Genomic DNA, 25875 nt, shown 5'->3' with positions numbered 1-25875 from the left:
ATTTAGTGGTATGTAGAGGTGAGGTTGCAGATTGTAACCAACTTATTGCCCCTCCTCTTCCAATCATGTAAGAGAATCTACAGTGGCCACAAAACTTGCAAAAAACATGAAAAGTCCTCTCTAGACCAATGTTTGGTTCGTCATTTTTGGGCTACTGTAGAAGTATCTATGTAGATATAAAGGGCTTATTCTAGGGTCACGAAAACACAACAATTCCTATATTATGTTGTATTTCTGCCAAGTTCCTTCTGCTAGTTGCTGTTAAACTCTACACACTGCACCTTTAAAGGTCACATATTATTGTATACCCTATATATTATTGCACAATTTCTACAAATACACCTGGGCCAAAAAAGAGTCTAACAAGTGACTTTACTTTGATTGCAGGTGTAGTTTATTTGATGATTATTTATTTTACTTAAAAGGATATCCGTCACCAATTCCAATGATTTAATAACATGTTAAATGTTAAATGTTAAAACACTGTAAATATGGCGAAGACACATTGCTATGAGTGATGAGGAGCTGGCAGATGATCCTATGCTGCTTGGCCAGCTGGCAGGTAACGTTGAGCTTGACCTTCACTGGTGTAACGGGAATAGATTAATGGCCTTTACATCACATTTATTTACATGCCAGAAGTCTAGCTTTTGATAAATAAACATTATTATCGATATTGTTAAGGGCCTCATTTTTTATTTTTCACCTCAACACCTCATCATGTTATACCCAGTACTGGTACATGAACACAGATTCACCACCAGTGGGCAATGCATAATCTACATTATAGCCGTGATGACAATATAGTATAATAACAAGATGTATTTTACTCCAATGTCCTAATAGTCATAATTATGATATTATGATTAAAATGTTCATCATTTATTTTTAATCAACATTTTATAATTGACTTTACGTTGGTAGACACATCTTCTCTATAAAGCGAATTATAGCTTTGTTTTTCAAAACTATAATAAACAATCAAATTACACAAACCAGATTTAAAGCACACAACCAGGCTAAGTTAAACTAAGCTATACTACAATGCTAAACTAAACTGAACAATAAAAATAATTAAACTATACCACACAACAAAGCTAAAATAAACTAAACTGACACTTTAGCTTAGTTTAGTTTTTCATTGGCTGTCGTTTCACAGTGTATTTCAGCTGCTTTGTGCACTGAATCGTCCTCCAGCTTTGTGCCTTCATGGCGCTCTGCACATACATTCAGCAGAAGGTGTGGGCGTGTATTTGTCTTGTCCTGACCGCCGGGTTGCAGCTGAACGCCCCCACAATGCAGCTCTCTAACAAACAGGGTCCTTCGTTCACCTTGATCCACATGTTTTCACCACAGAACAGTCACTGACACACTCCGAATCAGTCCAGTTTTGTTTAAAAAAACCCCACACACACCACCCTCCATAATACAAGGTTAACAACTCCCACGGTGTAATTCAAGAATCTGTTTATTTACATGGGTTGATATCCTCGTTCAGATCAGCACAAACAAACAAACATTCAAGAGTTCAGAGTTTCAGACGAACATCTGACACATGATCAGCTGTCAATAAAAAGGGATCATGTCCTGGTGTCTGCATACGTCTGGACTTCTAGCATATTACATTACTGAGGGTTCTCATACAAGGGAAAGGTAAAGGAAAAGGGAGGAGGACTGTACTGTCCACAGTGCTGATCAAAGAAAAACATGATTTAAGATCCAGCTCCTCCCACATGCTCTGCTGCCTGACTTCCAGTAATAACAAATATTTTGCCAACTACACACTCTGACACACTGACTAACCCTGTAAGCCTTCCCTATGATTGGTTCAGGCACCTCTCATTGGCCGAAAGTGACAAAATAAAACATTTAGTGTAAATTCTGACTGTCAAAAACTGAAAAAACACAAGTTAGTATGACTTTGTATCACCTGGTATTGATTAAACGTTGTTGAAGAGTCAACATTAGGAAAGGTTGTGTACTTCATGCACATCTGAACCATGACAGCATCCTGTGAGGCTCTGAACCACAAACACAGTAGTACTGCACGTCTGTGGAAAGAATCTCTGTTTATTCTTTAAACAGAAGCTCAGAAAGTCCAACTCAGAGAGCAGCAGGTGAGCTAACTATCAGTCACAGCTGCCAATCAACGCCCACATGGCAGGAATCTAAACTACTATTAGTCCACCAGCACACTTATTAGAGCCTGAATGTAGAGATTAGAGATTGAGACCAGAATGACTCAATGAAGAAGAAGTTAATTCGTACAGAGTTGAAGTTGAAGCTTTCAGTCAGTTGGAGCAGCTGGAAGACTTTTTACCTTAAACATCAATCTCAATAAATGTTATTAAAAATGACGTTTTAAATGAAGTTGTGGCTATGTATCTTTAATAGGACACATGTGTACATATCTGCCTTATTTTGAGTTAAGTAGGTTTTATTTGATAACTTCAGTTCTTGTAAGAATGAAATCAAATTAATGCTAAAATGCTGCTTGGCCTTCAGTCACCAAACCTTCAGGAAGAGCTTCTCTCACTATTTAATTTGATTTTGATTCTTGGTGGCCAATTTGATTCAGAATCAATTATCAATTAAAATCGATTCTATAGAAAATCTGCAGCAGTGTGTTTTTCTTATATACGTGTACGCATTGTCTTGAACTCACTATTTATTATGAGGTTGTGCTTTTTTAATCCCTCCACTGCAGTACCCAGAGTTGGCCAGCAGATGTCACCAACTTGACCAGCAGCACTTTCAAGGACTTCTTGTTCATAATGAGAAATATAGATATTATTGATATAACTTTTATTTTAACCTTTAAATTCTTTATCACTGGATTCTTCTTCTTCTCTTTTCAGTGTTTTCGGGAGTACAAACTAGGATTTGTTTGATGTCGTCTCTTACAGTCCTAAATCAGATCTATGTGATACTCAGCAGAAGTCAGACTATGATCTGAAGTTCACTGGTTCATCATGCAGGTCTGTATGTGTCCACCAGGGGGCAGCAAAGGATAAAACACAGAGAATTGTAGTGCGCTGATTCAGATCTCATATCACTCATCTGAAAATGAACAAACTGATCTAAACACGTGCTGATGATTCAGACATCATTTTGTTTGATATTTTAATGTAAAAGTCAACATCAGATCAATGAAAAGTCAACTACAAACATCTCTAATACATTCTTATTGCTTATTAAAGGAATACTGTGCAGGATTTTCCTAAAAAACAAACATATATACAATAATCCATCTCAATCATCACTTATGATGGACTAGAAGTGTGTGGTAGTGTGTGTATTTAAGGAGACTCTGCTCTCTGCTTGCATACTCTTATAACTTTGTTATTTATTCGAGACGTTTCTGGGCGTAAACCTTTGGTCAGTGGGTTTGTTGCCTCCAGCCAATAACAGCAATGGGTGTGAAGTTGGGATTCGTAGCGTAGTGACCAGGTTACATGTCTGTTTCCATCTCTCTGCTCCACTCTCTATCTATCTATCTGTCTATGAGACCAAGGTTTTCTGAATAAAGAGACATGGTCGAGTCCTGTAAGTGATTTTAGGAGGAGTTTCATAATGACTGATAAATGCACTGCTGACATAATATGAGACGTTTTAGTGTCTAAATGAACTGTGTATGTGTACTTGTTTGAAAACTTGTTCACCTCTTGAGGGACGACTAAAACATTTTGAATTGAGTAGAAATCAATCTTTCATTAGAAAATGTGACTTGGTCTGATACTGTCAAATATTGTACTAGTGAGGATGGACTGTTGGTTCTACAGGATAGTAGATCAACACAATGGGTTGTTTGTTAGAACAACAATCACATAACAAGGAGGATCCAGTTCCAGTCCATTTTATTATTCAAGCTGGTTTGTATCTTGAATAATAAAAGGCAGGAAATCATAGATCAGATTTATGCATAATAATAACTAACAATCAACCAAATATATCTAAACATTACTCAAACTAAAGAGGTAGGAATAATCTTCCAATACATTTATCATAATTACTAAACAGATTAATAACATGGAAACAAAGAGACTTACATCAAATACACAGCTTAAACTATTGTGTAGTTCAGCCAGCTACTTTGTTCTCCAGAAAGGGAAAAAGGCTGAGCTGGCTGAGCTGGCTGCCTAAATATACCGTGGGGCGGAGCTGGAGTGAGATGTGGTGGAAGGAGGTGACTTGGCCTGATACATTAAGTAACTGATAAAAACTGAGCTGATTTCTTCATGTGTTGCTTAAAGCAACTCTGTCTGCTAGAAATGACCTTCATATACGACTCAACTGTTTCACAGTGATGCTGCATTAATCTCTGCCTGGATGATGGACACAGTAAAGTTTTATGGAGTGGATTAAGCTAAATGTTTCTGCAGTGTGTGTGTGTTTGTGTGTGTGGGGGGGGGGGGGGGGGGGGACTCTGACAGCAGAGTGCTGCTGAGACCATGATCTTTGTCTGACCTGAGTGCTGCCAGAGTCTGAACACAACCAGCAGATGATTTACTGCAACATCACAGACTTTACTGTAAAATGAGATATTTTAATATGACATCAGATATCAGATATAACATCAGATAAACATTTAACTCATACATTCAGTATCAACATCTTGTCATCATTTGTCATGCTGTTGTAATATAGTCAAATATGAACATCATATGTAGGACAGATGTCATGAAACATCTACAATTAAGAAGACAGAATGAACATTTCAGAATAAAAAAGTAAGAAGTTGTTGAACATTCTCAGTAACATTAATAGATGTGTATCATCAGCATAGAAGTGAAGAATATCAAGTTTATAGTTAATATCTGCTGTGTGTGCAGGTTCAGTGCAGGAGGACACCAGGTGAGCTCAGCATGACGTAAACAGGAGATCTGATTCCTCTTCTGTGTTTACTCTGGTGAAAGTTTAGATAGTCTGCAGGGACACCGCGTGTTAGGGTGTGTGTGTGTGTGTGTGTGTGTGTGTGTGTGTGTGTGTGTGTGTGTGTGTGTGTGTGTGGTAACTCACATTAAGTTAATATTTAGTGTAGACCGTGAAATGCATCACAAATGTGTTGGAGAGACAGAAGCCGGCAGACAGAGTGAGAGCAGAGAGAGCAGAGTCTCAGTGGTGCAGTTCTTCTCTGACGGAGAGTATTTAGACTTTTTCTCCATCATCATCATTTTCATCTTCATCTTCATCTTCATCTTCATCGTCATCATCATTTTCATCCCTGTCACCCATGTCGGTTCTTCCTCTGCGGGTGAGAATGCTGCGGCAGGTCTGGAGGATGAAAGGCATCTTCATCCTGGTCTGCAGCCCGTTCGTCCTGCTGCCGCTGGCTCTCAGCACCTCGGTGAGACCAGTTCACTGAACAGGGACCAGTTTAACATTCCCAGTTAGTGTTTTACTGAGTTTGACCAGTTAAACTTTTAGCTGAATATTTTAAATGTTCATTTAGCAGTTTGCTGATTAACAGCTAAGTTTGCATTGTAATGTCTTGACCAGTTTAAACAACCAGTTTATTGGGAACCAGTTTGAATGAATAACTGACAAGTTCAAGTGACCAGTTTGCTGAGAACAAACCAGACTTACTGGTTTATGAGTGATAACCAGTCTAACCAGTTTACTGATCATATGAACAGTTTACCAGTTTACAGAGAGATCACCAGTCTGTTTAACCAGTTTCATGATCACTGACCAGTTCAAGATGCTGGTTTATGAAAGCTAACCTGAATAAAAAGGAACCAAACACTTAGTAGCTAACGTTAATCACTAATTAACACGTAAAAGTAACAAAGTGCTGATTTATGGAAAGTTAGTCAGAAATAATTTGACTATAACTTTTAAACATTTCTGCATCAGATGAGATAAACGTGTTAATCAGTGAGCTGCAGCTACTCATTCCTGGAGTTTATGGATGTTTTTGTGCAGAGCTGTTAAAGTTAACCAGCTGCTGACTGCAGAGATCAGAGCGATGCCAATCTACCTAACGCTCAGTCAGACAAGACAAATAAGTGTGTTTTCCAAAATGTTGAATTATTATGCAAAAAGTGAAATCTCTGAGTTCTGAAGCTCATAAAAACCCAGTTTAAAATGTGAAAGGACTCTGATATTTAGAGTACATTCAATGTGACATATACGGGAACAGATGTAATTACTAGGATGTCGAAACGTTTTACTGAACATTTAGAGATAACTTCACAGAGAGCAAGTTGTCTGTGTTCTGGCAATATTTATTTATCAAGAAGCACAAAGCTGTACGTTGTCTTTCTCTAGTTTATTCAGTCGTCTGCAGACGGACTCCTTGCTGTCTCAAGCGTGAGAGGGCACAGCGAGCCCGGAGCAGAGGAAATAGTCCTTGTTCTACCATCAGAACAATGTCAGCACAATAGTCATAATGTGTGTACAATCAGGACAATGGTTAGTCAGTAGATTATAACATACATGATGTTCACTCAATCAGCATTTCATGTAATATAAGTGGTGTCATGGTCACCAGATTATGACACACACATACACCCGATCATATGACATAGTTACTCATTTGATCAGAGAAGATGAATACTAAGAATTCCCATTACATCTGTCAGAGTTTTATTGTGATAGTTCAGGTTTGTCAGGCTGGAGAGATCCAGTATAGAGTTCAGTCTTGGTGTTAGAACATTACACTAACAGGTATTTTCTATCTTTAGAGAGTTTCTATCAGTCTCTGCTAGGGCTGGGTATCGGCACTCAATACCCTTTTAAGTATCGACCGAAATGAATCAAAACCAAGTAGTATCGAAACGTCTCCTGCAATCCATCCTTTTTGCACCCAGAACTAGAAAGTATGACTATAGGCCTATTTGTATGGGCTTGCTCACAGCCAATCAACGCAAGCTTTGTTCAATTTAATACAACATGTGATTGGCCCATTGCTACAGCAGCTACAACACATCTGTGGTGGTGAGTTTGAGTTAGCGCACTATGCAGTTGAGCAGCCATCTGCCTCGACCGGTTGGGGTTGAGAGGAGAGAAAGGAAGGATAGAGGAGAGAAGCACAATGAAAATCAACAATGAAGCTAGAAGGTCTGGGACTGGAATCTGTCACCCGGACGTCTACAGGCCCAGATTACCTGCACAGACAACTCCGGGGAAGAAGTTTAGGTTATTGAAGCATTAATAGTACATGAATGTTAATGGATATAGATGGATGGATAGAGAGAGAGAGGGAGGAGGAGAGAGGAGCCCAGAGCATCATGGAAGTCCCCCGGCAGTCTAAGCCTATAGCAGCATAAACTAGGAGCTGGAACCAGCCCGAACTATAAGCTTTATCACAAAGGAACGTTTTAAGCCTCCTAAACGCTCTAAAGTGAGTCTACGCTACACACCTGTTACACTGGATAAAAGAGAGAGCACTACATGTGGAATGGGTATCGAATGAAGTACTCAGTTGGTATCAGTATCACTTTAAGGGTACTTGGATTGGTGCTGGTTTTGTCATTTTTTAAACGATACCCAGCCCTAGTCTCTGCTGTGGAGGAAGAATCTCACTCTGCCTTCGTGTCTGAACTTTCTCTCTCTGATCTGCGACAGGAAGCAGAGAGCAGAGAGTCTGATAGTTGAAGGCAGCGTAACATCATCTTAAGACAATAACATCAGTTCCCATGTGAGGGTTAGGGTGAGGAAGGGTCAGGAAGGGTCAGGAAGCAGTGTGACTGTATTTAATCATCAGTGTGTTTCCAGCTGGATTAAAGGAGCATAAAGAATTTAGTGTGAGCTGATGATGTCACTGATGATGTCACTAGAATCACCTCTGAGACTGATACGATCATAACAAACCCCAAACTCAGACTGACTTGACAGAGGTTGAGTTGCATTGTGGGTAATGTAGGCGCCGGGTTAAGACGAGATCATTGAGTCTTCTGCATCTCAACTGTTTAATATTAAGTCTGAATTCAGATCATGTTCAGTTTCTCAAATGTGAAGATTGTTTGTTAAGCCTCCTGTTGTGTTCGAGTCAAGGAAGGAAGGGAGGACGAAGGAAGGAAAGGAGGGAGGAGGGAGGAAGGAGGGAAGGAAGGGAGTAGCAGTGAGAGAGAAGCAGTGAATCCAGATGTTGTCATGTAAAGCTGAGAGAAGCAGTGAATCCAGATGTTGTCATATAAAGACTGAATCCAGATGTTGTCATATAAAGAGTGAATCCAGATGTTGTCATATAAAGCTGAGAGAAGCAGTGAATCCAGATGTTGTCTCATGATTGTTTGTGTTTGTGTGATAAATGACTTTCATCACTATCTCATCGTATCGATCGCTGGACGCTCACAGCTCAGAGCAGAACAGTCAGCAGGTCACATTCACAGCTTCCTGTCACTCATTGACAAGCAGAGTCCAGACTGGGTGAAAGGTCACTGTCATAAGTTACTCTACTCTACTACACGCTTCATTAAAATTCATTCAGAACATGAAACAGAGTTAAAAGTCTTTTCTTCTTCCTGCTGCGCTGACAGACCTTTACCCTGAAACAGGGAAGAAGACTTCATTAATATTTTTGGTTTCTAACATTTCCCAGAAATTCACTCATGAAGGAGGAATCTCAGCAGGAGTGTGTGTGTGTGTGTGTGTGTGTGTGTGTGTGTGTGTGTGTATGTGTGTGTGTGGATGTGTGTGTGTGGATGTGTGTGTGTGTGTGAATGAAGGTTCATAAAAACAGAGACGGTGTGTTTGGACAGTCTCATGTCAGCAGGTGATGATCTGTTCATGTCGTGCTCTACTCTCTGCTTTCTCACACATTACATGTTTCCACATGATGAACTGAATGTCTGATGTTCGACATGACACACAGAGAATGGATCATATCTCAGTAGTGAAACATGTATTCAGATCCTGAACTACAAGTTTATTAATTGGTTACCTTCATGGTTCAACACTGAGTCGACATCTTCAAAACTCTTTATACAATCAACACAGCAGGCAGCAGCTGATTTTACACACAAACACAACAACCCATGAGTCACAAACAACAAACAAACAAACGTTTGGCCCTTTAGTTTCACAGTTTTATTCATTTTCCATGTAAGTTGTCTGATTTGAGTCTCTAAAGCCTTTAATAAGAAGACGATGGATTATTCAGTGCTGTCTGGGAGCTGTCTTTGGAGTTTGAACACAAGGTTTCCGCTGTAAGAAGTTCAGTTCATAGTGAGGAAGTCAGTGGAAAGTGACAGAAAGTGGAGCAACTCAAGCTATTTGTGGCTGGTTGAAGACGTGCTGCTGCATTTTGGAGCATCTGAGGTTTTAATGTTACAGTCAGCAAGCAGTTAAAGGGGGAAACGTCATGGTCTTTATTCTGTTCTGATGTCAGATGTTAAACGTGGTCGAAGCTCAGAAACTTGAGATGAACATACGATGAAATGCTGCCTGCAAGTCAAACGTCAGGCTTCAACCTGCTCTACACTTCATTTTCAGCTGTTTTTTCTACCTTTCTGACGAGCTGACATCATACATGCCTAATTTAGCCTTGTTTGCTAAGGTGGTTGCTACGGTGGTTGCTAAGGTGGTTGCTACGGTGTTTCCACTCTCATATCTCAGATGTGATTCAGCTCCAACATGTACGGATGTGATTTAAGAAGTTGAACATTTGGAGTAAAGAAGGAGAAAAAGAAGTGAAATCCTGCTGCTATAGTTAGTTTATATGGAAGCTTTGGTTGCTAAGGTGGTTGCTAAGGGCTGTGTTCTGTGGTTGCTAAGCGCTGTGTTCCATGGTTGCTAAGGGCTGTGTTCCATGGTTGCTAAGGTGGTTGCTAAGGGGGTCCTTAAAGAGACAGGAGGTAAAACGGCCTGTTAAGAGACAGAGGCTGAACTGAGCGGCTGCATAAAGGACCAGTAGAAGATAAATAAGGAGTTTTTATTCCAGTAGAGACTCAGAATATTAATATAGAAACTGGAAATGTGAAGATTATGAGCCTTAAAAGTCAGTTTTTCTCCCAGACTCCTGTCAGATGTCGTTAGAGAGAGTTCACCTGAAATCTGATCAGAGCTTGAATTGACTTAAATTTTCCATTTAAACGATGATGTTGTTTTAATTCTGGTTCAACTATGTTAAGCTCTTTGTGCATTTCTGTATAAAGTACGTTTAGTATTATTATCATTATTATTAGTTTCAATGGAAGAATGTCATTTATTGTGCATCAGTTGTGAGTATCTTTTATCCCACAGCAAGAATCTGGAGTCCAGCAACATGATCGAACAGAAACCTTCATGTTATCATACGTGTTATAAACCTGCACACATGTGACGGGCGTGCACGTGAGATTTTAACCCTCAGAGCTCACAGCACGAGCCTGCGTCAACACTTCTCTCATTTTCTACAAAAACAGCTTTTGTTTTAAATATTATATTACAGATCTGACTTGAGACCAGGGAGGAACTATATACTGGGAACACTCCTTTAAACTCCAAAAGCCTTTTAAACTTTCAATATTCATATTTAAATGTAATTAACAGAGCAAAGTGAAGCTCTAAATGTTCCTCAGTCTCTATAACAATCATGATTTAACATGTGATTGAAGGTTTATTGAAGCAGTTGAATGGATGCAGACGTCATTAATGTTTGTGTAAGAGGAAGAAGGAAACTGGGCCGGACTGGACCTCTTGGCGGGCCGGTTCTGGCCCACGGGCCGCATGTTTGACACCCCTGGACTAGAATAAACAAACTAACAAATCTATATATATATATATATATATATATATATATATATATATATATATATATATTTTTTAAAGGCATTTACAAGCAGCTCCTAAGCCGTGTTGCATGTTGGATCTGAGAATGTGTTAAATATGAATGTTTCTGTTTCCTGTGTAGGAGGCGGCCTGCGCTTATGTCATCGCTCTCATGGCCATTTATTGGTGCACTGAGGTTCTGCCGCTGGCGGTGACGGCTCTGCTGCCGACCATCCTGTTCCCCGTCCTCGGCATCATGCAGTCCAAAGATGTGAGACACACACACACACACACACACACACACACACACACACACACACACTGGACAACTAGAACCAAAACTTCTGGAAATTTCAAAAACAAAAACTAGAAAATTACAGGGAAATGTTGAGTGCCACGGGGCTACTGCCGGGATGAGTACACGATTTATTTCCAGTGTTCAAAAGTCATCCTGATCATATAACACTAAGTAACTTTTACTGTGGCAGTATTAAGTACATCTTACTGGTCAGTATCAAGTGTAACAGTAGGAGAGCACAAGGCAGTAGCAACATGCATTACACTACAGCACTTTACACTTCACATATAATGTTAGCACACTACACAGTGTGTGCAAAACACACAGACAAAGACACACACACACACCTGCCTGGCCTGCATTTGAGCAGTAAGAGTGTCAATAACTGAATAACATGAAGTGAAATAAGTCGTCAGTTTGTCAAATCTTCAATCAGTGCCATTAAACTACAGCAGAAGGAAAACATGAGGTGACATCATCAGTAGAGAGGCATCAAAGTTCAAACTGGAAATATACAGATTATTTGTCTTTAATAAGTCAAATGGAACAACTTCATAATTTACGCTGTTAAGTCTTCACATTGTTGTTAAATCAATTAAATGTGTGTGTGTGTGTGTGTGTGTGTGTGTGTGTGTGTGTGTGTGTGTTGCTGTGCAGGTGTGTATGCAGTACCTGAAGGACACTAACATGCTGTTTGTGGGCGGGCTGATGGTGGCCGTGGCCGTGGAGCACTGGAACCTCCACAAGCGCATCGCCCTGCGGGTGCTGCTGCTGGTGGGAGTCCGACCCGCTCTGTGAGTCACCTGATCGCTGTGAAGCTGCTCCCTCCTTCCTTCCTTCCTTCCTTCCTTCCTCCTTACTCCTTTCCTTCCATCCTTCCTTGCTTCCTGCCTTCTTTCCTTCCATCCTTCCTTCCCTCCCTCCGTACTCCTTTACTTCTCTCCTAAATTCCTTCCTCTTTTCGCCCTTACCCCTTTCTTTCTTTCCTTCCATCCTTCCTTCCTTCCTTCCTTCTTCCCTCCCTCCCTCCTTACTCCTTTCCTTCCCTCCTTCCTTCCGTCCTCCCTTCCTTCTCTCCTTACTAACTTCCTCTTTTCCTTCTTCCTCCTGTTCTTCCTTCTCTCCTTCCTTGACCTGGGGACAACACGAGGGTTAAAATTAGAATAAAATCCATCATAGCATCATCATGCCGCCCCCCCCCCATGTGTCTGTGGAGCAGGTTGATGTTGGGGTTCATGGGAGTCACGGCCTTCCTGTCCATGTGGATCAGCAACACAGCCACCACCGCCATGATGGTTCCCATCGTCCAGGCCGTCCTGGAGCAGATCCAAGGCGACGTCGACCCCGATCCCTCCTCCAAGACGCGGAGCAGGAGCGAAGTTTTACAGAAGGAGCATCAGGAGAAAACCATCAGCGTCCTGCAAACTGCTGTTTCCAACAACTCGGAAAACCCTGGTAAGATGAGCCATCAATCAGCAGATCAATGACCCGGTCTAGACCAGGTCTAGACCTGATCCAGACCTGGTCTATACAAGAGAAATATATTAAAGTTTGAATGTTTCTCGTTTACTGAGTAGTTTCTTAAAATACAAAGTTGAAGCACCCTGCTGTTTGCAGTAGAAAAACCAGCCCAATGTATTTTGGACCTGCAACACACAGTTTATATCCAGTGTCAGTGTTCATGACTAATGTTGGGAAGTCTGTCCTCCCAAGAGAAACGATACAGGTCCTAATGTCAGTTGCCCAAAAAGCCCCAATAGAAACATATCTGCTCATTAAATTTAGAGAACTGCTTTAATTCCCTGACCTTAACCAAACATAACAGAAGCAGCTGTGTGAAGAAATAAAAGAACTTGAGAGAGAGCTTTCACTCCGCTACACACCTAGCCTAAAGTAAAGCAGGCGCTATGGCTGAATTGTTTTGGAAAGTTTCATCTCCTACCTCCCAATGTTGGGAAGGTGTTTAACGATCCAATAAGTACTTTGTGTGGCCCTCAGGTTTAAAGGTCTAAAAGGAGCTAATTGTTTGCGGTGTGTTTGTTTCCAGATGTGAACGAGGACACTCTGACACCAGAGAGCTTAGAGAAAAGCAGCAACCTGCGAGACGAAATGCCGTCTGAGCAGAAAGAGGCATCAGAGGTTCGGATGGACAGACAGGAGAGCATCAAACCAACACCACAAGACAAACCTCCATCAGGCTGCACCGACAGCGGGACAGGTGAGATGATAGTCTACGTCTTTGCAAACCAACCGTTCAGCTCTCAGATTGGTTTCTTTCCCTCCAATCAGTTCAACTGATTTAGATACAAAAGTTTCTTGTGAAAACCTACAGAAATAGTCCACAGGGGTTAATTTGAATATCACAAAAACATGACTGTTGATTCTCATCCAGTTATATTTGATTTGAGATGTGACACAATGGATAATATAACAACACATTGTTAAAGATGAACCCAGTGGTATCTAACTCACTACTTTCACTTCAATACAAACTACATCAAGCTCATAATATTTAAACCCATAATAAAACTTGTAATACTCATGTACTTTTACTGTAGCATTGGTGTAATGGTACTTTTACTGAAGGATTACTTAAATAATCTGAGTGTTTCTTCCACTACTGAACATATGATATGATTAATATAAATCTACCAATATGTGCTTCTGTGTTTCACTGGATCAAAGGTCAAAGTGTCAAAGTAGTTTTTTTTAAAGAAATGAACGTAAAACTAATGAGAATTAGATTCTTATGACTCTACAAACTGTTTCAGTGGTTGTCTGCTGTCCGCTGGAGTTGGAGGAGGCGAGCGATGTGGAGGAGGAGAGGACGAAGATGTGTAAAGGCCTCCTGCTGTGTGTGTGCTACGCTGCTAGCATTGGCGGCATCGCTACGCTGACAGGGACCGGACCAAACCTGGTTCTGATTGGACAGATGAGCCAGTAAGAGCAAATACACAAGAACCAGACTGATACTGTGACATCTGAGTCATGTACAGTTTCATTAGCTGCTCAACGGCCTCGAGGAGCCGGTAGAAGACAAAGAAAGACTTTTTCTGTTGGTTGTGGTTAGTACAGACGCTTAAGTTCCTCAGGGCTTCATCATCTTTTCAATCTACATGCTACCAACATGACATCAAGAGCGCACTACATCAGTGTCCACCTTTATGCAGACGATACACACATTTATTTTAACTGTGACCACAACGATTTTAATAAGATTCTCACCCCTTTAAAACTGCTGTCCAGATTTTAACGGGTCTCACCTCCTCTTTGGCGTCCCGTCTCACAGACTCTTCCCTCAGAACGGTGACGTCATCAACTTTGCGTCCTGGTTCGTGTTTGCGTTCCCCACCATGGTGCTGATGCTGACGCTGGCCTGGTTCTGGCTGCAGTTCCTCTACATCGGCTGCGAGTGAGTCCAAATATTTTTGTTTATCCTTTAATCATCTAAGTCAAGAAGCTCAAATGTTTATCCAGAAAACACGTTAAACACAAAAAAATGTCAAAAAGTATGAGATGAACTTCAATTTGGCTTCCATTCACCGTTTGGTTGCAGCTTGCGGCGGACGTGGGGTTGTGGGACGGTGCAGACGGAGAAGGAGCGCGCTGCGTACGAAGTGATCAGGGATGAGCATCGGCGTCTGGGACCTATGAGCTACGGAGAGGCCAACGTCCTGGTGGTCTTCATCCTCATGGTGGTGCTGTGGTTCACACGAGACCCGCGCTTCATGGATGGATGGGCTACACACCTCTTCAATTCCAAGGCTGAGTGAGTGCCAACAAACTATTATAATGTATAATTTGACCTCCGTTGGGCTTCAAACAGTCGCTTCAATGAAATCTTGTGAGTAGTTTTGAGATTAAATGTCCAAGAACTGCTAACAACTCTTTAACATCTGAAATGTAACGAATGAAACGATTGACCCCAATGGCATCCATGTGAGAGATCATAAGCAAAAAGCTCAACTAAACTCACCATAGTTGAAGGCAGAAACACTTTTAGTAGATTATTGTATGATTATTGATGTTGCTCCAAAGAATTACACTGAAGCCAGTTTCACAACCGCTCTAGCTGAGTCCTGAACCATCTCCAAGTTTTTGTCACTCTGACACAAAACTATCAGAAAAACCAGGTTGAAAAATTCCAGAAATTCCCTTGAAGTCAGGTGCTTTATGTACGTCATCATTTAATCGATATTCAGCTTTTTATCCAAATAACTACTTTTACAACTCAGAATATTCCAACATTTCACATTTAAATAATTTCCACTCAGAGTCTTTCATGCACAGACTGAAAATGTAAATGCACATTCTGATCCCAGCTGATCCCTGTGAATGTTTCTCTGGACTGCAGTTTGTAGCTTCACTCAGTAAATGATCCTGAAACACTGCTGTGAATTCATTCTTCACATTTCTCCGTCTGTCTCTCTCTCTCTTCGTGTGTGTGTGTGTGTGTGTGTGTGTGTGTGTGTGTGTGTGTATGTGTGTGTGTGTGTGTGTGTGTGTGTTCTCAGCACTGCTCCTGCATAAATGTAAAGTGGAAAAAGAAAAGAGTTCAGGAGATGAATGAGCTCAGACTGTTCTTTAACGCAGACCTTGCCTCGGGGCTAAATCTCTGAACAAACAGGAATCTGAAGCAAAGAACAAACACAGGAAGCGTGTTCAGGGTACAAACAGTAAACTTTAGTGTCACGTCAACAACTGCTGCTGCTCTTTCCACACTTCATCTGGAGGCTTTTCACCTCTTAGGACTGATAGCTCACAACATGAAGAGATCCTGTAAGTTAACAGACCCGAACCAAACCAAACCACAACAACCGTTATCTCTGAATAAAAAGCATTAAATTGTTTGTTCTCTTTTATTTTCTACCTGGATCTAAATATGAAAAGTTAAAAAGGGTTTTAATGAAATCAGTTCTGTTCTGTAGGTAACCAGGAGAGTGAGTTAAAGCGTTTACATGCGTGTTTATATTCAGATTATAAAGTGGTCTGCACATGTTTCAGTCTGGATTCATTTAACAGGAACCAGCTGCCTGTTCTAAGATTAAAACCAGATCTAATACATCAAAGATAGCAATAAAAGAGAATAACACCTTCTACCTTAAAACAATGATGTTATGTTTCACACTAAAGACTCTTTCTCATAATTCCTGGTGAATTTCTGGGATAAATGTTCACTGTTCACACCTGCAGCTACATTCAGGAACATTTCAATGCATAACAATGCCAGAATAGACGATGGACAGTCCAGTAGATGGAGGTCATGCAACATTCGTGGAAGCCAACCACCTTAAAACTCAACAGTAGAAGAAGAAGATGGGGGAGAAAGTACAGATTTACATGAAAACATTTCTTATTATTTTCAGGAACATGGCAGGAGAGGAGCTGTTTTTGTCCAGTGTCAGTGTTCCTGTAAAGCACTCACACCAAAACTGTAAACAAGTCACGGATTAAAATACGTCATCAGTGAAGTCTTGTGATTGGTTTTCTCTTTGGTCAGGTGCTTGTCCCTGCAGGGTTACAGCTGCCAGTCACAACAGATGTACTGCTGAAATGTTACGAGGTCTTGAGGTGGAACATTGGTGGTCCAGTTTACCCTGAATATTGATCCCTGCCCCCGTTCACACATGACCCCACTGCAGGAAACATGTCAGGGACAGACATGAAAGAGGCTCTGCAGTGTTTCCTTCAGTAACAGCAGACTGGGTAGGGGAGTCGGGGGGAGTCGTGGGGTTGGGGGGGGGGGGGGGGTCGGGGGGCGGTTGGTCAACCTGGTCGTGTAGTTTGTGCAAACGGATGATTTCAACATGTTTCCCGATTACGCAGGTTGGTAGTGAAGCTCAGAGGTCCTTCAGTCAGTCAGCTGATCGTAGCTGAAAACATCATCTGGAATCATGCAGATAAATGAAGACACACAGCAAACCCCCCCACCACCACCACCATCACCACCCCCCAGTCCATCAAAGAACAAAGATATCTTAATATAAAAAGTCTTTAAATGACACCTATACTTTCCCCGTATCATTAAAAGTGACCTCATGCAGGGTATTAGGACAAATTAAAGTTGTAATTAATGATTGTTGCCATTATCAATCAATTTCATTATTCTTTTAAATGTCAGAAAATGAAAATGCCCGTTACAGTCTCCCCAGAGTCTGAATCAACGCCTTCAATTGTCTTTCTTTGTTTCTTTGAATGGAAATTCTTTTGAATGAAAATTCTCGAAAATGTAAAAACAAACAGACGGCTCAGGAGGCAGATTTGGAAATGTCCCGGTAGTTTTTACTTTTGGCCGTCTGTCTACACAAATACAAACCGGTTGTGGTGAAATCCCCATTCATGAGCCGAGCCGTCGCTCCATGTGACGGAGGTCAGTAATTAATGTGTAAATATGATTGGAACAGGAAGTGAAGCTGAATGGGGAAGTACTGTTTGACAAAAATGTGGGGATGTTTTTGAAATTAGAGACCATTAGGAACTGTTTTGGACATTAGGAAACTTTTTTGGATCTCCAGAGATGTTTTAGACATATTAATAATAATTTTTGATGAGTTTGGACCTTTATACTGAATTGATCATGTGACTCGTTGTAGTTCAGGTAACACCACTCACCTTGACACCTTTATTTGTTCTGTCGTCTTCTTCTTCTCTGCAGGTTTGTCACCGATGCGACCGTCTCTCTGTTTGTTTCTGTGTTGTTGTTTGTTCTTCCGTCTGAGCCTCCGAGATACCTCTGCTGCTGGAGGAGCTCTGAGACAGGTACTACACACACACACACACACACACACACACACACACATTTTTGGTTAGTGATTAACCCTTTTTTCATGTTTTCAGACTCCCAGGTGTCCAGAGGCCCCGCCCCCTCCCTCCTCACCTGGCAGGTGACTCAGAGGAAGATGCCCTGGAACATCGTCCTGCTGCTGGGAGGAGGCTTCGCTCTGGCCAAAGGCAGCGAGGTGTGTGACACCTTTACATCTTCAGGGAGATATTAAGAAGTATTAAGACAAGGGAGAACCTTTATGAAAAGTGAAATGTCTTATCTTGAACAGTATGGGAATTTTTAGACAGTATTTTTTGAGAGAGCTTTTTGGATATTAGCAATATTTTTTTTAATTAAGAACCTATTTTGGAAACCTTTTGAGGATAGTTTTGGAAAACACATCCCTTCTGTTGAAAGAAACAACTCTTTTGGACAATAAGAACATTTCTGTAAGCACAAATACTTGTACTGTAAGAACATTTTAAATAAGTAAGAATATCTTTAGTATGTAAGAACATTTTGTTAAGTAATAACATTTTTTAACATAAAGAATAGTTTGGAAAGAAATAACATTGAACATTTAGAAAAGTGTGGAGATTTTTGGAAAGAGGAACCTCAGTAGAAATTAAGTGATTCTTAGAAAGCGGGGACATGATCTAGTAAAGAGGATCACTAGAACATCGTCAGTAAGAGAGGACGTGTGTGTGTGTGTGTGTGTGTGTGTGTGTGTGTGTGTGTGTGTGTGTGTGTGTGTGTGTGTGTGTGTGTGTGTGTGTGTGTGTGTGTGTGTGTGTGTGTGTGTGTGTGTATGTTTGTGTGTGTGTGTGTGTGTGTTGTCAGGAGTCCGGTCTGTCCCGCTGGCTCGGTGCTCAGATGACACCGCTACACTCCATCCCTCCGTGGGCCATCGCTGTCATCCTCTGCCTCCTCATCGCCACCTTCACCGAGTGTGCCAGCAACGTCGCCACGGCAACACTCTTCCTGCCCATCCTGGCGTCCATGGTAACAAAACACAAACACACACACAGTCTTAAAACACAATCAATGAATCAAGTGATCAGAAGTTTTCATATGAACCTGATCATGTGATATACTGGTCAATCAACCTCAACATCAGTGTAAGTATATTCTCTGTGTTTCAGTCTCAGTCTATAAGCTTGAATCCTCTGTACGTGATGATCCCCTGCACCCTCAGCGCCTCCTTCGCCTTCATGCTGCCCGTCGCCACGCCGCCCAACGCCATCGTCTTCTCCTCCGGTTATCTCAAAGTGTCCGACATGGTGAGTCCCGCCTCCAACATCTCATCTCTGTTTACCAGAATGTTTACAGACACTTTAACTGGAAGTCTCAACAGCTGTTATTGATAAAGTTAGATATTTTACTGACTTGTATCCATTAGGAAATATTAAAAGTTATTGAGCAGATGCTATTTACTGTTTTATTTATGGCATCATTCGTTGGTTCCAAACTGCAGCAATGAATGAAAAACATTTTTCTATAGCAAGAAGTAAATATTTGTTGTCATAGTTGTAATAAATGCTGCCGTACTACAAACTTAGAAAGTGTATTTTTAGTGTTTTGTTCTTCCACAAGAGACAATGAGACCTTTTATGTGTATTGACCTTGCATGACTCCGAAGAGCTCATTTTATTGGTTGACACAAAGTTCAGAGATGGAAGATGTTTTAAACTATCAGCAAAGGAACAATACTTTATATATTTGTTATTGGTTATAAATGTGGATATACAGTATATAAACAGTATGTATGTATGTACCGTAGACATTTTTGTTCATCTTCAGACCGACACAGGAAATCACAGTAACCTCTGCTGTCCTTCTTCCTCCTCCTCTGCTGCGCCCCCTGCAGGCTAAAACAGGCGTGGTGATGAACATCATCGGGATCTGCTGCATCAGTCTGGCCATCAACAGTTGGGGTCGCGTCATGTTCAGTCTGGATTCCTTCCCGTCGTGGGCCAACAGCACTGCGCCCGTGTAGAAGCACCACTGCTTTCTACAACCTGCTGCTACATCTTAATGTTTTATTCAACGTCTTCAGGCTTCGTCACTCATCACTGGATGGTGACATTTTTTATTCTTGTGTTTGTATATTGTATGTACTGCAGAATGTGACACCTGGTTCTGAGCCACCAGAAGCATCAAGAGTCTGTTTTCAGATGTTTTGATGTCAAATCTTTACTTTTCTTTGGCAGAAACTGTTGAAATGAAAATGTTTGCAGCCTCCAGGATTAAGTCTCCTTTGGTTAGGGTTATAAATGGGTGAGGGGGGGGGGGGGGTAATGCTGTAAACACTTTAACACTGATACTGATTTTATTTTCTAATTACTCTCAATCACTGCAAATACTCATATTTATGCAGGTGACACCAACAAACATTTGGCAATATATTATCAAAAATGCTCAAATCTCTGTTTCTGTTTTTAACACTTCAACTGCTTTCATCACTAAGTATTTAATTTAACATTGTCTAGTTAGTTTTATTGTTTTAGGCATGTGGAGCAAATTAAATTACCAACAATATTATAATGCCACTAAATTCTACACACTGCACCTTTAACAATAGAAACTAGATATTAGACAGCTGTCATTCTTAGTTATCTGTTGTTTTTTTTGTGACTCTGGATGAACAAACTGCAGCAGGATGAGAAACTTTTCAACAACAACTGTGAATCTGATTTATTTTCCTGTAATTAGAAACGTGTTTTGTATTGTTTTCTATTTAAATGCCTGAGTTTGTATTTCATGACATAGATTTTTTTTATGTAAGAGAGTAAATGTATATTGTACATATGTAACTTCCACAGTTTTGTACCATGTTGTTGCTAACAGTTTTATTTGATATTAATAAAAATTGATCTATAAAGAAATCTGTGACAATAAATCTTTGTGTAGTAATCCAAAGCTGTTCACAGCATAATATTTAATACTGCATAATACTAACAGAATAAGACTTTCATTGGATCTTGATAAGACATTAACAAACCTGTATTAACATACCTGATATGTGTAACTTATGTTGGTCAATTCTAACATAAAGGCTTGGTTTGGCATTTAGTAATTTATTGACATATTTTCCAAGAGTAGAACAAGGAAGAAAGGATGGAAGGAAAGAAAGAAATAATGAAATTACTTTACATTTACAGCAGTAAAGGTACCAATACAGCAATGTAAAAAATATATTACAAGTTAAAGTCCTGCATGAAAAATCCTGCTACGGTAAAAGTACTGCAGTATTATAGTGATGTAGTATGCAGTATTACAGTAAAAGTACTGCAGTATTATAGTGATGTAGTATGCAGTATTACAGTAAAAGTACTGCAGTATTATAGTGATGTAGTATGCAGTATTACAGTAAAAGTACTGCAGTATTATGAGTGATGTAGTATGCAGTATTACAGTAAAAGTACTGCAGTATTATAGTGATGTAGTATGTAGTATTACAGTAATAGTACTGCAGTATTATGAGTGATGTAGTATGCAGTATTACTGTAAAAGTACTGCAGTATTATGAGTGATGTAGTATGCACTATTACAGTAAAAGTACTGCAGTATTATAGTGATGTAGTATGCAGTATTACAGTAAAATACACAAATGTGTTTTCAGTTTTTGGACTTTTTCTCTAATCTTTGATTTTTGCTGAAATATTGGATCATTTGAACATTTATTGAAATGAAAGCATGTGAGAAGTTTAGAGGGAAGAATCAGTATTTGGTGGAGCTGTTAACAACTCATAGACATCTGCAGTTTCATCTTTAACAATGTGTGGGTTTGAATATTATGAGCTTGATCTTTAACAATGTGTTGTATTTTAAAAGCTTGTTATATTATCCATTGTGTCAAATCTGCATCTGTAAAGTAACTAAAGCTGTCAGATAAATGTAGTATAGTAGAAAGTAGTGGAGTGGAGTTTGTCGCCATCTAGTGGTCAGATACTGAACAGCAGGAGCCGTAAACTGGTGTACACTGTCACAAAGTGGTGCGAGTTGATTTCCGGTAAACATGGCTGTGTGTTGTTGAGGCTCTGAACAACAAAGAGTCAAATAATATATATATTTATCGTCTGTTAGTTTCAGAGTTTCTTATTTTCTTATTTTGCTCCGCTCAGTGACAGACTGTTGATCTAACGGCCGGCCCGCAGCTGTCGCTATGGAAACAGGTTAGTAACCGTCGTAACTGAAGCTAAAGCTAGTTAGCAGAGAACAGAAATAAAGATAATAAATATAAAATAAAACTCAGTATTAATATAAAAATATACAGTTAGACAGAGGAGAATACAGACTGAGAGACTTAAAGAGTGTTTCTATTGAGCTGTTTCATGTTTGAAATGAATTAAACTAAAAAGAGTCGATTTAAAGCTGAATAATATTTAATTTTATCCAGTTTATTTCTGTCTGATATTTAAACTTATAAACATGATAGTTTCCATTCAGAGATAATCATTACAGCCACTAAACATTTAAATGTATTTGTGCTGAAGGTAATTAGTTCATTAACTGATTGAGATATGATAGTTTAAATCATTTTAAATATTTATTTCAGCTTGTTGTTGTTGCTTTTGTCTGTTTTTAATTTTTATTTTATTATTTGTGCACTAAATGATTAATAGATTAATCCAAATGATAATTAAGACATGAATTGATAATGAAAATAACGTTTTCTAACGTATAATTATTATTTTAAATGGTTTAAACCTTAAATAAAAGTTAAAAGTCAAATAATTACTGTGAAGATTTTATCATAAATTATGTTATTTCACTGTTAACCTGTGTGTGTGTGTGTGTGTGTGTGTGTGTGTGTGTCTGTGTCTGTGTGTGTCTGTCTGTCTGTCTCTGTGTGTGTGTGTGTGTCTCTCTCTCTGTGTGTGTGTCTGTGTGTGTGTCCCTCTCTGTGTGTGTGCGTGTGTGTGTGTGTGTCTGTCTGTGTGTGTGTCTACGTGTCTATGTGTGTGTGTGTGTGTGTGTGTGTGTGTGTGTGTGTGTGTGTGTGTGTGTGTGTTACAGAGGAGCAGGCCAGGAACCGTTTCCAGTCAGAGTTGGAGTTCGTTCAGTGTTTGGCGAATCCGAACTATCTGAACTGTGAGTGAACAGCTGATTGTCATCTTTATGTCTTCACTTTGTTCTGTTTTAGTATATATACAGTATATAATATTAATGTGCAGCTCATTCATACTGGAGGTTGTTTTGTGTTGCAGTTTTGGCTCAGAGAGGTTTCCTGAGAGAGAGGCCGTTCATTAACTACCTGAAGTATCTGCTGTACTGGAAAGAGCCGGAGTACGCCAAGTTCCTCAAGTAAGACCAGCTGATACACACTTACACCTATATGGACCCTTATAGTTTTATTAGGGCTTTATTGAATTGTAATTCTATTATTTAGCAGTTGTAAAGTCCATATTAACAATGTAAAGTAATTCTTAGCAGTAATGAATGTAAAGAAAATGACTTCATGAACTTTTAGATGAATCTCACGTGAACAGAAGTTTACTGAGCCTGAGGTAACACGATGTCTGCTTCAGAAATATAAAGAAGAAATGTTACAACAGTGTGGTTAACTTCACTTAAATACATTTTATTTTGGAAGGATTACACTCTGCAACATTCAATCAATCATTATTTATATAAAGTGCCAAATCACAGTAAAAGTTATCTGGAGGCTCTTTACACACAGAGCAGATCTAGAAGACAGCACATAAAATAGTCCATAGCTCCGTTATGTATCTGTGAGGAAGTTCACATTAAGACGCTCTGCAGAAACATCAGCAGCTCTTCTCTGAAGCTCCATCACAAACATGCAGAAATCCTGCAGAGCTACTTTACCCTTTACCATGGAGGAGCAGACAATTATTCGTCAACTATATGAAGCAACTCTGATGCAGCAAAAGCCAGGAAGGAATGCTGGCAGAAAATTGCAGACTCTGTTAATGTGTAAATTCATGAGATCATACAATATTAATTTATCAGACAATATAAACGGACAGCACTCTGATCACACAATGCCACTTTATTACGGCACAGACGTTTGGGGCAGAGCGCTTCCTCAGTGCCCTTCCTTTCATAGAGACATTAAGTTAGTTTAATATTCAACATTCAAAATACAAACCTATTATGTTTCAACCACTTGAGTGAATAATTTCAAACCAACTGTATAACATACAGAATAATATCCCTCATGTGCCTCAAGGATTATTTTACAAATATATATTTTGGCCAATTAAAAAATTGCATCTATCCCTAAAAACTCATTCTCTCCTAAGCACTCCTCTCGCGATCCGCGTGTTGACAGGATCTTTTAAGAATGGGCAGGTCATTTCCTAAGAGAGCTGATTGGTCAGGAGGTGGTGCTTTTGTACTCATTGATCTCTTATCCAGAACATTAACCTGCTCCGGAGCAGGTTAATGTTCTGGATAAGTTACCATGGTGATTTACCCCGGTAAGAAGTGAACCAGCTTCGTAGTACAGGCCTCAGATCAACACATGCTGAGCAGTTTACTGAGTTACTGAATTCAAGGAAAGCAGCTGCAGAAAGTTTCCAGACATGTTTTTATATCTGATGAAGAACAACATGATGATGATGATGTGTGTGTGTGTGTGTGTGTGTGTGTGTGTGTGTCTCTTTGTCTCTCTGTGTGTGTGTGTGTCTCTCTCTCTCTCTGTGTGTGTCTGTCTGTCTGTCTGTGTGTGTCTCTGTGTGTGTGTGTGTGTGTGTGTGTGTGTGTCTGTGTGTGTCTCTATGTGTGTGTGTGTGTGTGTGTGTGTGTGTGTGTGTGTGTGTGTGTGTGTGTGTGTGTGTGTGTTGCAGGTATCCTCACTGCCTCCACATGTTGGAGCTGCTGCAGTATGAACACTTCCGTAAGGAGCTGGTGAACGCTCAGTGTGCGAAGTTCATCGATGAGCAGCAGCTGCTCCACTGGCAGCACTACTCCAGGAAACGCACCCGTCTGCAGCAGGCGCTCGCCGAGCAGCAGCAGCCGCAGCAGCAGCCGCCGCCGCACGGGAACGCCGCCGCCAAGTGATGATGATGATGATGATGATGATGATGTCACTGGAGGCGGGAGGCGGGAGGCGGACTGATGAAGAGGAGGAGCTGCAGATGAAACACACACTCACACTTTTTGTTTTACTTTGCAAACTGGACGCTGACTCAGTGACAGAGACACACACACATACAGAGACACACACACAGAAACACACACAGAGACACAGACACACACACACACACACACACACACAGAGACACACACACACACAGAGACACAGAAACACACACACACACACACACAGAGACACATACACACACACAGAGAGAGACACACAACACTGATGATGATGATGTCACTGGAGGCGGGAGGCGGACTGATGAAGAAGAGGAGCTGCAGATTTTTGTTTTACTTTGCAAACTCGACGCTGACTCAGGTGACATCATCAGTGACATCATCAGTGACATCATCAGTGACATCATCAGCTCCCTCCAGAGACACCTGGAGACGACGCACGCCGAGGTGGAAGATCTCTGTAGTTCATCTTTAACCCTTTGTGTCGTCCTCCTGGGTCTTATTCTTCTTCCCTCCTTCCTCCCTTCTTTCCTTTCCTCCCTTCCTTCTTTCCTCCCTTCTTTCCTTCCTTCCCTCCTTTCCTTATTCCTTCCTCCCTTTATTCTTTCCTCTCTCCCTCCTTCTCTTTCTTTCCTCTGTCCTTCTTTCCTTCCTCCCTCCTTTCCTCCCTCCTTTCCTTCCTTCTTCCTTCCTCCCTTCCTCCCTCCTTTCCTTCCTTGACTCAAGGAAACAGGAGGGTTACTAAGCAGCAGAGAGAGTCTTGCTGCAGCTCCATCCAGGACTGGACGGTTATCTGGAGCTTCTCACTCAAACATTCAGCTCATAAAAAGATGAAAGTATAAATTCACTGGATGGTTTTAAATCTTGTTGGTGACAGATGGAGAAACGTTGGAAGGAAGGGAGGAAAGAAGGAAGGAAGGAAGGAAGGAAGGAACGAATAAAATGAGGAAGGAACGAAGGAAGGGAGGAAAGAAGGAAGGAAGAAAGGGAGGAAAAGAGGGAGGAAGGAACGAATAAAATGAGGAAGGAACGAAGGAAGGGAGGAAAGAAG

At 40.5% G+C, this 25875-nt stretch overlaps 2 protein-coding genes across 3 annotated transcripts; both read left to right on the top strand.

The window, feature by feature from the left end:
- Positions 1-4972: 4972 nt before the first annotated feature.
- slc13a5a (solute carrier family 13 member 5a) lies at positions 4973-20635 on the top strand. 2 transcript variants are annotated; one of them, XM_053331189.1, is made up of 13 exons: positions 5152-5347; positions 10838-10966; positions 11651-11787; positions 12213-12448; positions 13041-13211; positions 13765-13933; positions 14283-14405; positions 14550-14762; positions 17649-17752; positions 17831-17952; positions 18597-18758; positions 18899-19036; positions 19624-20635. In XM_053331189.1, exons 1-13 carry the CDS (start codon positions 5234-5236, stop codon positions 19750-19752), a joined length of 1947 nt encoding a protein of 648 aa, XP_053187164.1. In that variant the 5' UTR covers positions 5152-5233; the 3' UTR covers positions 19753-20635. The 2 variants fall into 2 exon arrangements, with proteins under 2 accessions (XP_053187163.1, XP_053187164.1); XM_053331188.1 differs by having other exon boundaries at positions 4973-5347; positions 17649-17952.
- A 1123-nt stretch (positions 20636-21758) lies between these two features.
- Positions 21759-24992, top strand: med31 (mediator complex subunit 31). Its single transcript, XM_053331240.1, has 4 exons — positions 21759-21931; positions 22776-22850; positions 22967-23063; positions 24572-24992. The coding sequence occupies exons 1-4, from the start codon at positions 21922-21924 to the stop codon at positions 24783-24785; spliced, it is 396 nt and encodes a 131-aa protein (XP_053187215.1). The 5' UTR covers positions 21759-21921; the 3' UTR covers positions 24786-24992.
- Positions 24993-25875: the final 883 nt, after the last annotated feature.

This window comes from Scomber japonicus, chromosome 13 (genome assembly GCF_027409825.1).
Source record: "Scomber japonicus isolate fScoJap1 chromosome 13, fScoJap1.pri, whole genome shotgun sequence".
NCBI classification, from domain to species: Eukaryota; Metazoa; Chordata; class Actinopteri; order Scombriformes; family Scombridae; genus Scomber; species Scomber japonicus.
The sequence above is the reverse complement of the archived record's forward strand: the minus strand, read 5'-3'. Positions and strand labels throughout refer to the sequence as shown.

Bases quoted from the DNA above. Each gene is read 5' to 3' on its own strand.
- slc13a5a (XM_053331188.1), top strand. From the start codon at position 5,234: ATGTCGGTTCTTCCTCTGCGGGTGAGAATGCTGCGGCAGGTCTGGAGG. The intron at 5,348-10,837 runs GTGAGACCAGTT...TTTCCTGTGTAG, and splicing joins CGCTGGCTCTCAGCACCTCG to GAGGCGGCCTGCGCTTATGT. The intron at 17,953-18,596 runs GTGTGTGACACC...GTGTGTTGTCAG, and splicing joins CTCTGGCCAAAGGCAGCGAG to GAGTCCGGTCTGTCCCGCTG.
- med31 (XM_053331240.1), top strand. The intron at 22,851-22,966 runs GTGAGTGAACAG...TTTGTGTTGCAG, and splicing joins GAATCCGAACTATCTGAACT to TTTTGGCTCAGAGAGGTTTC. The intron at 23,064-24,571 runs GTAAGACCAGCT...TGTGTGTTGCAG, and splicing joins GAGTACGCCAAGTTCCTCAA to GTATCCTCACTGCCTCCACA.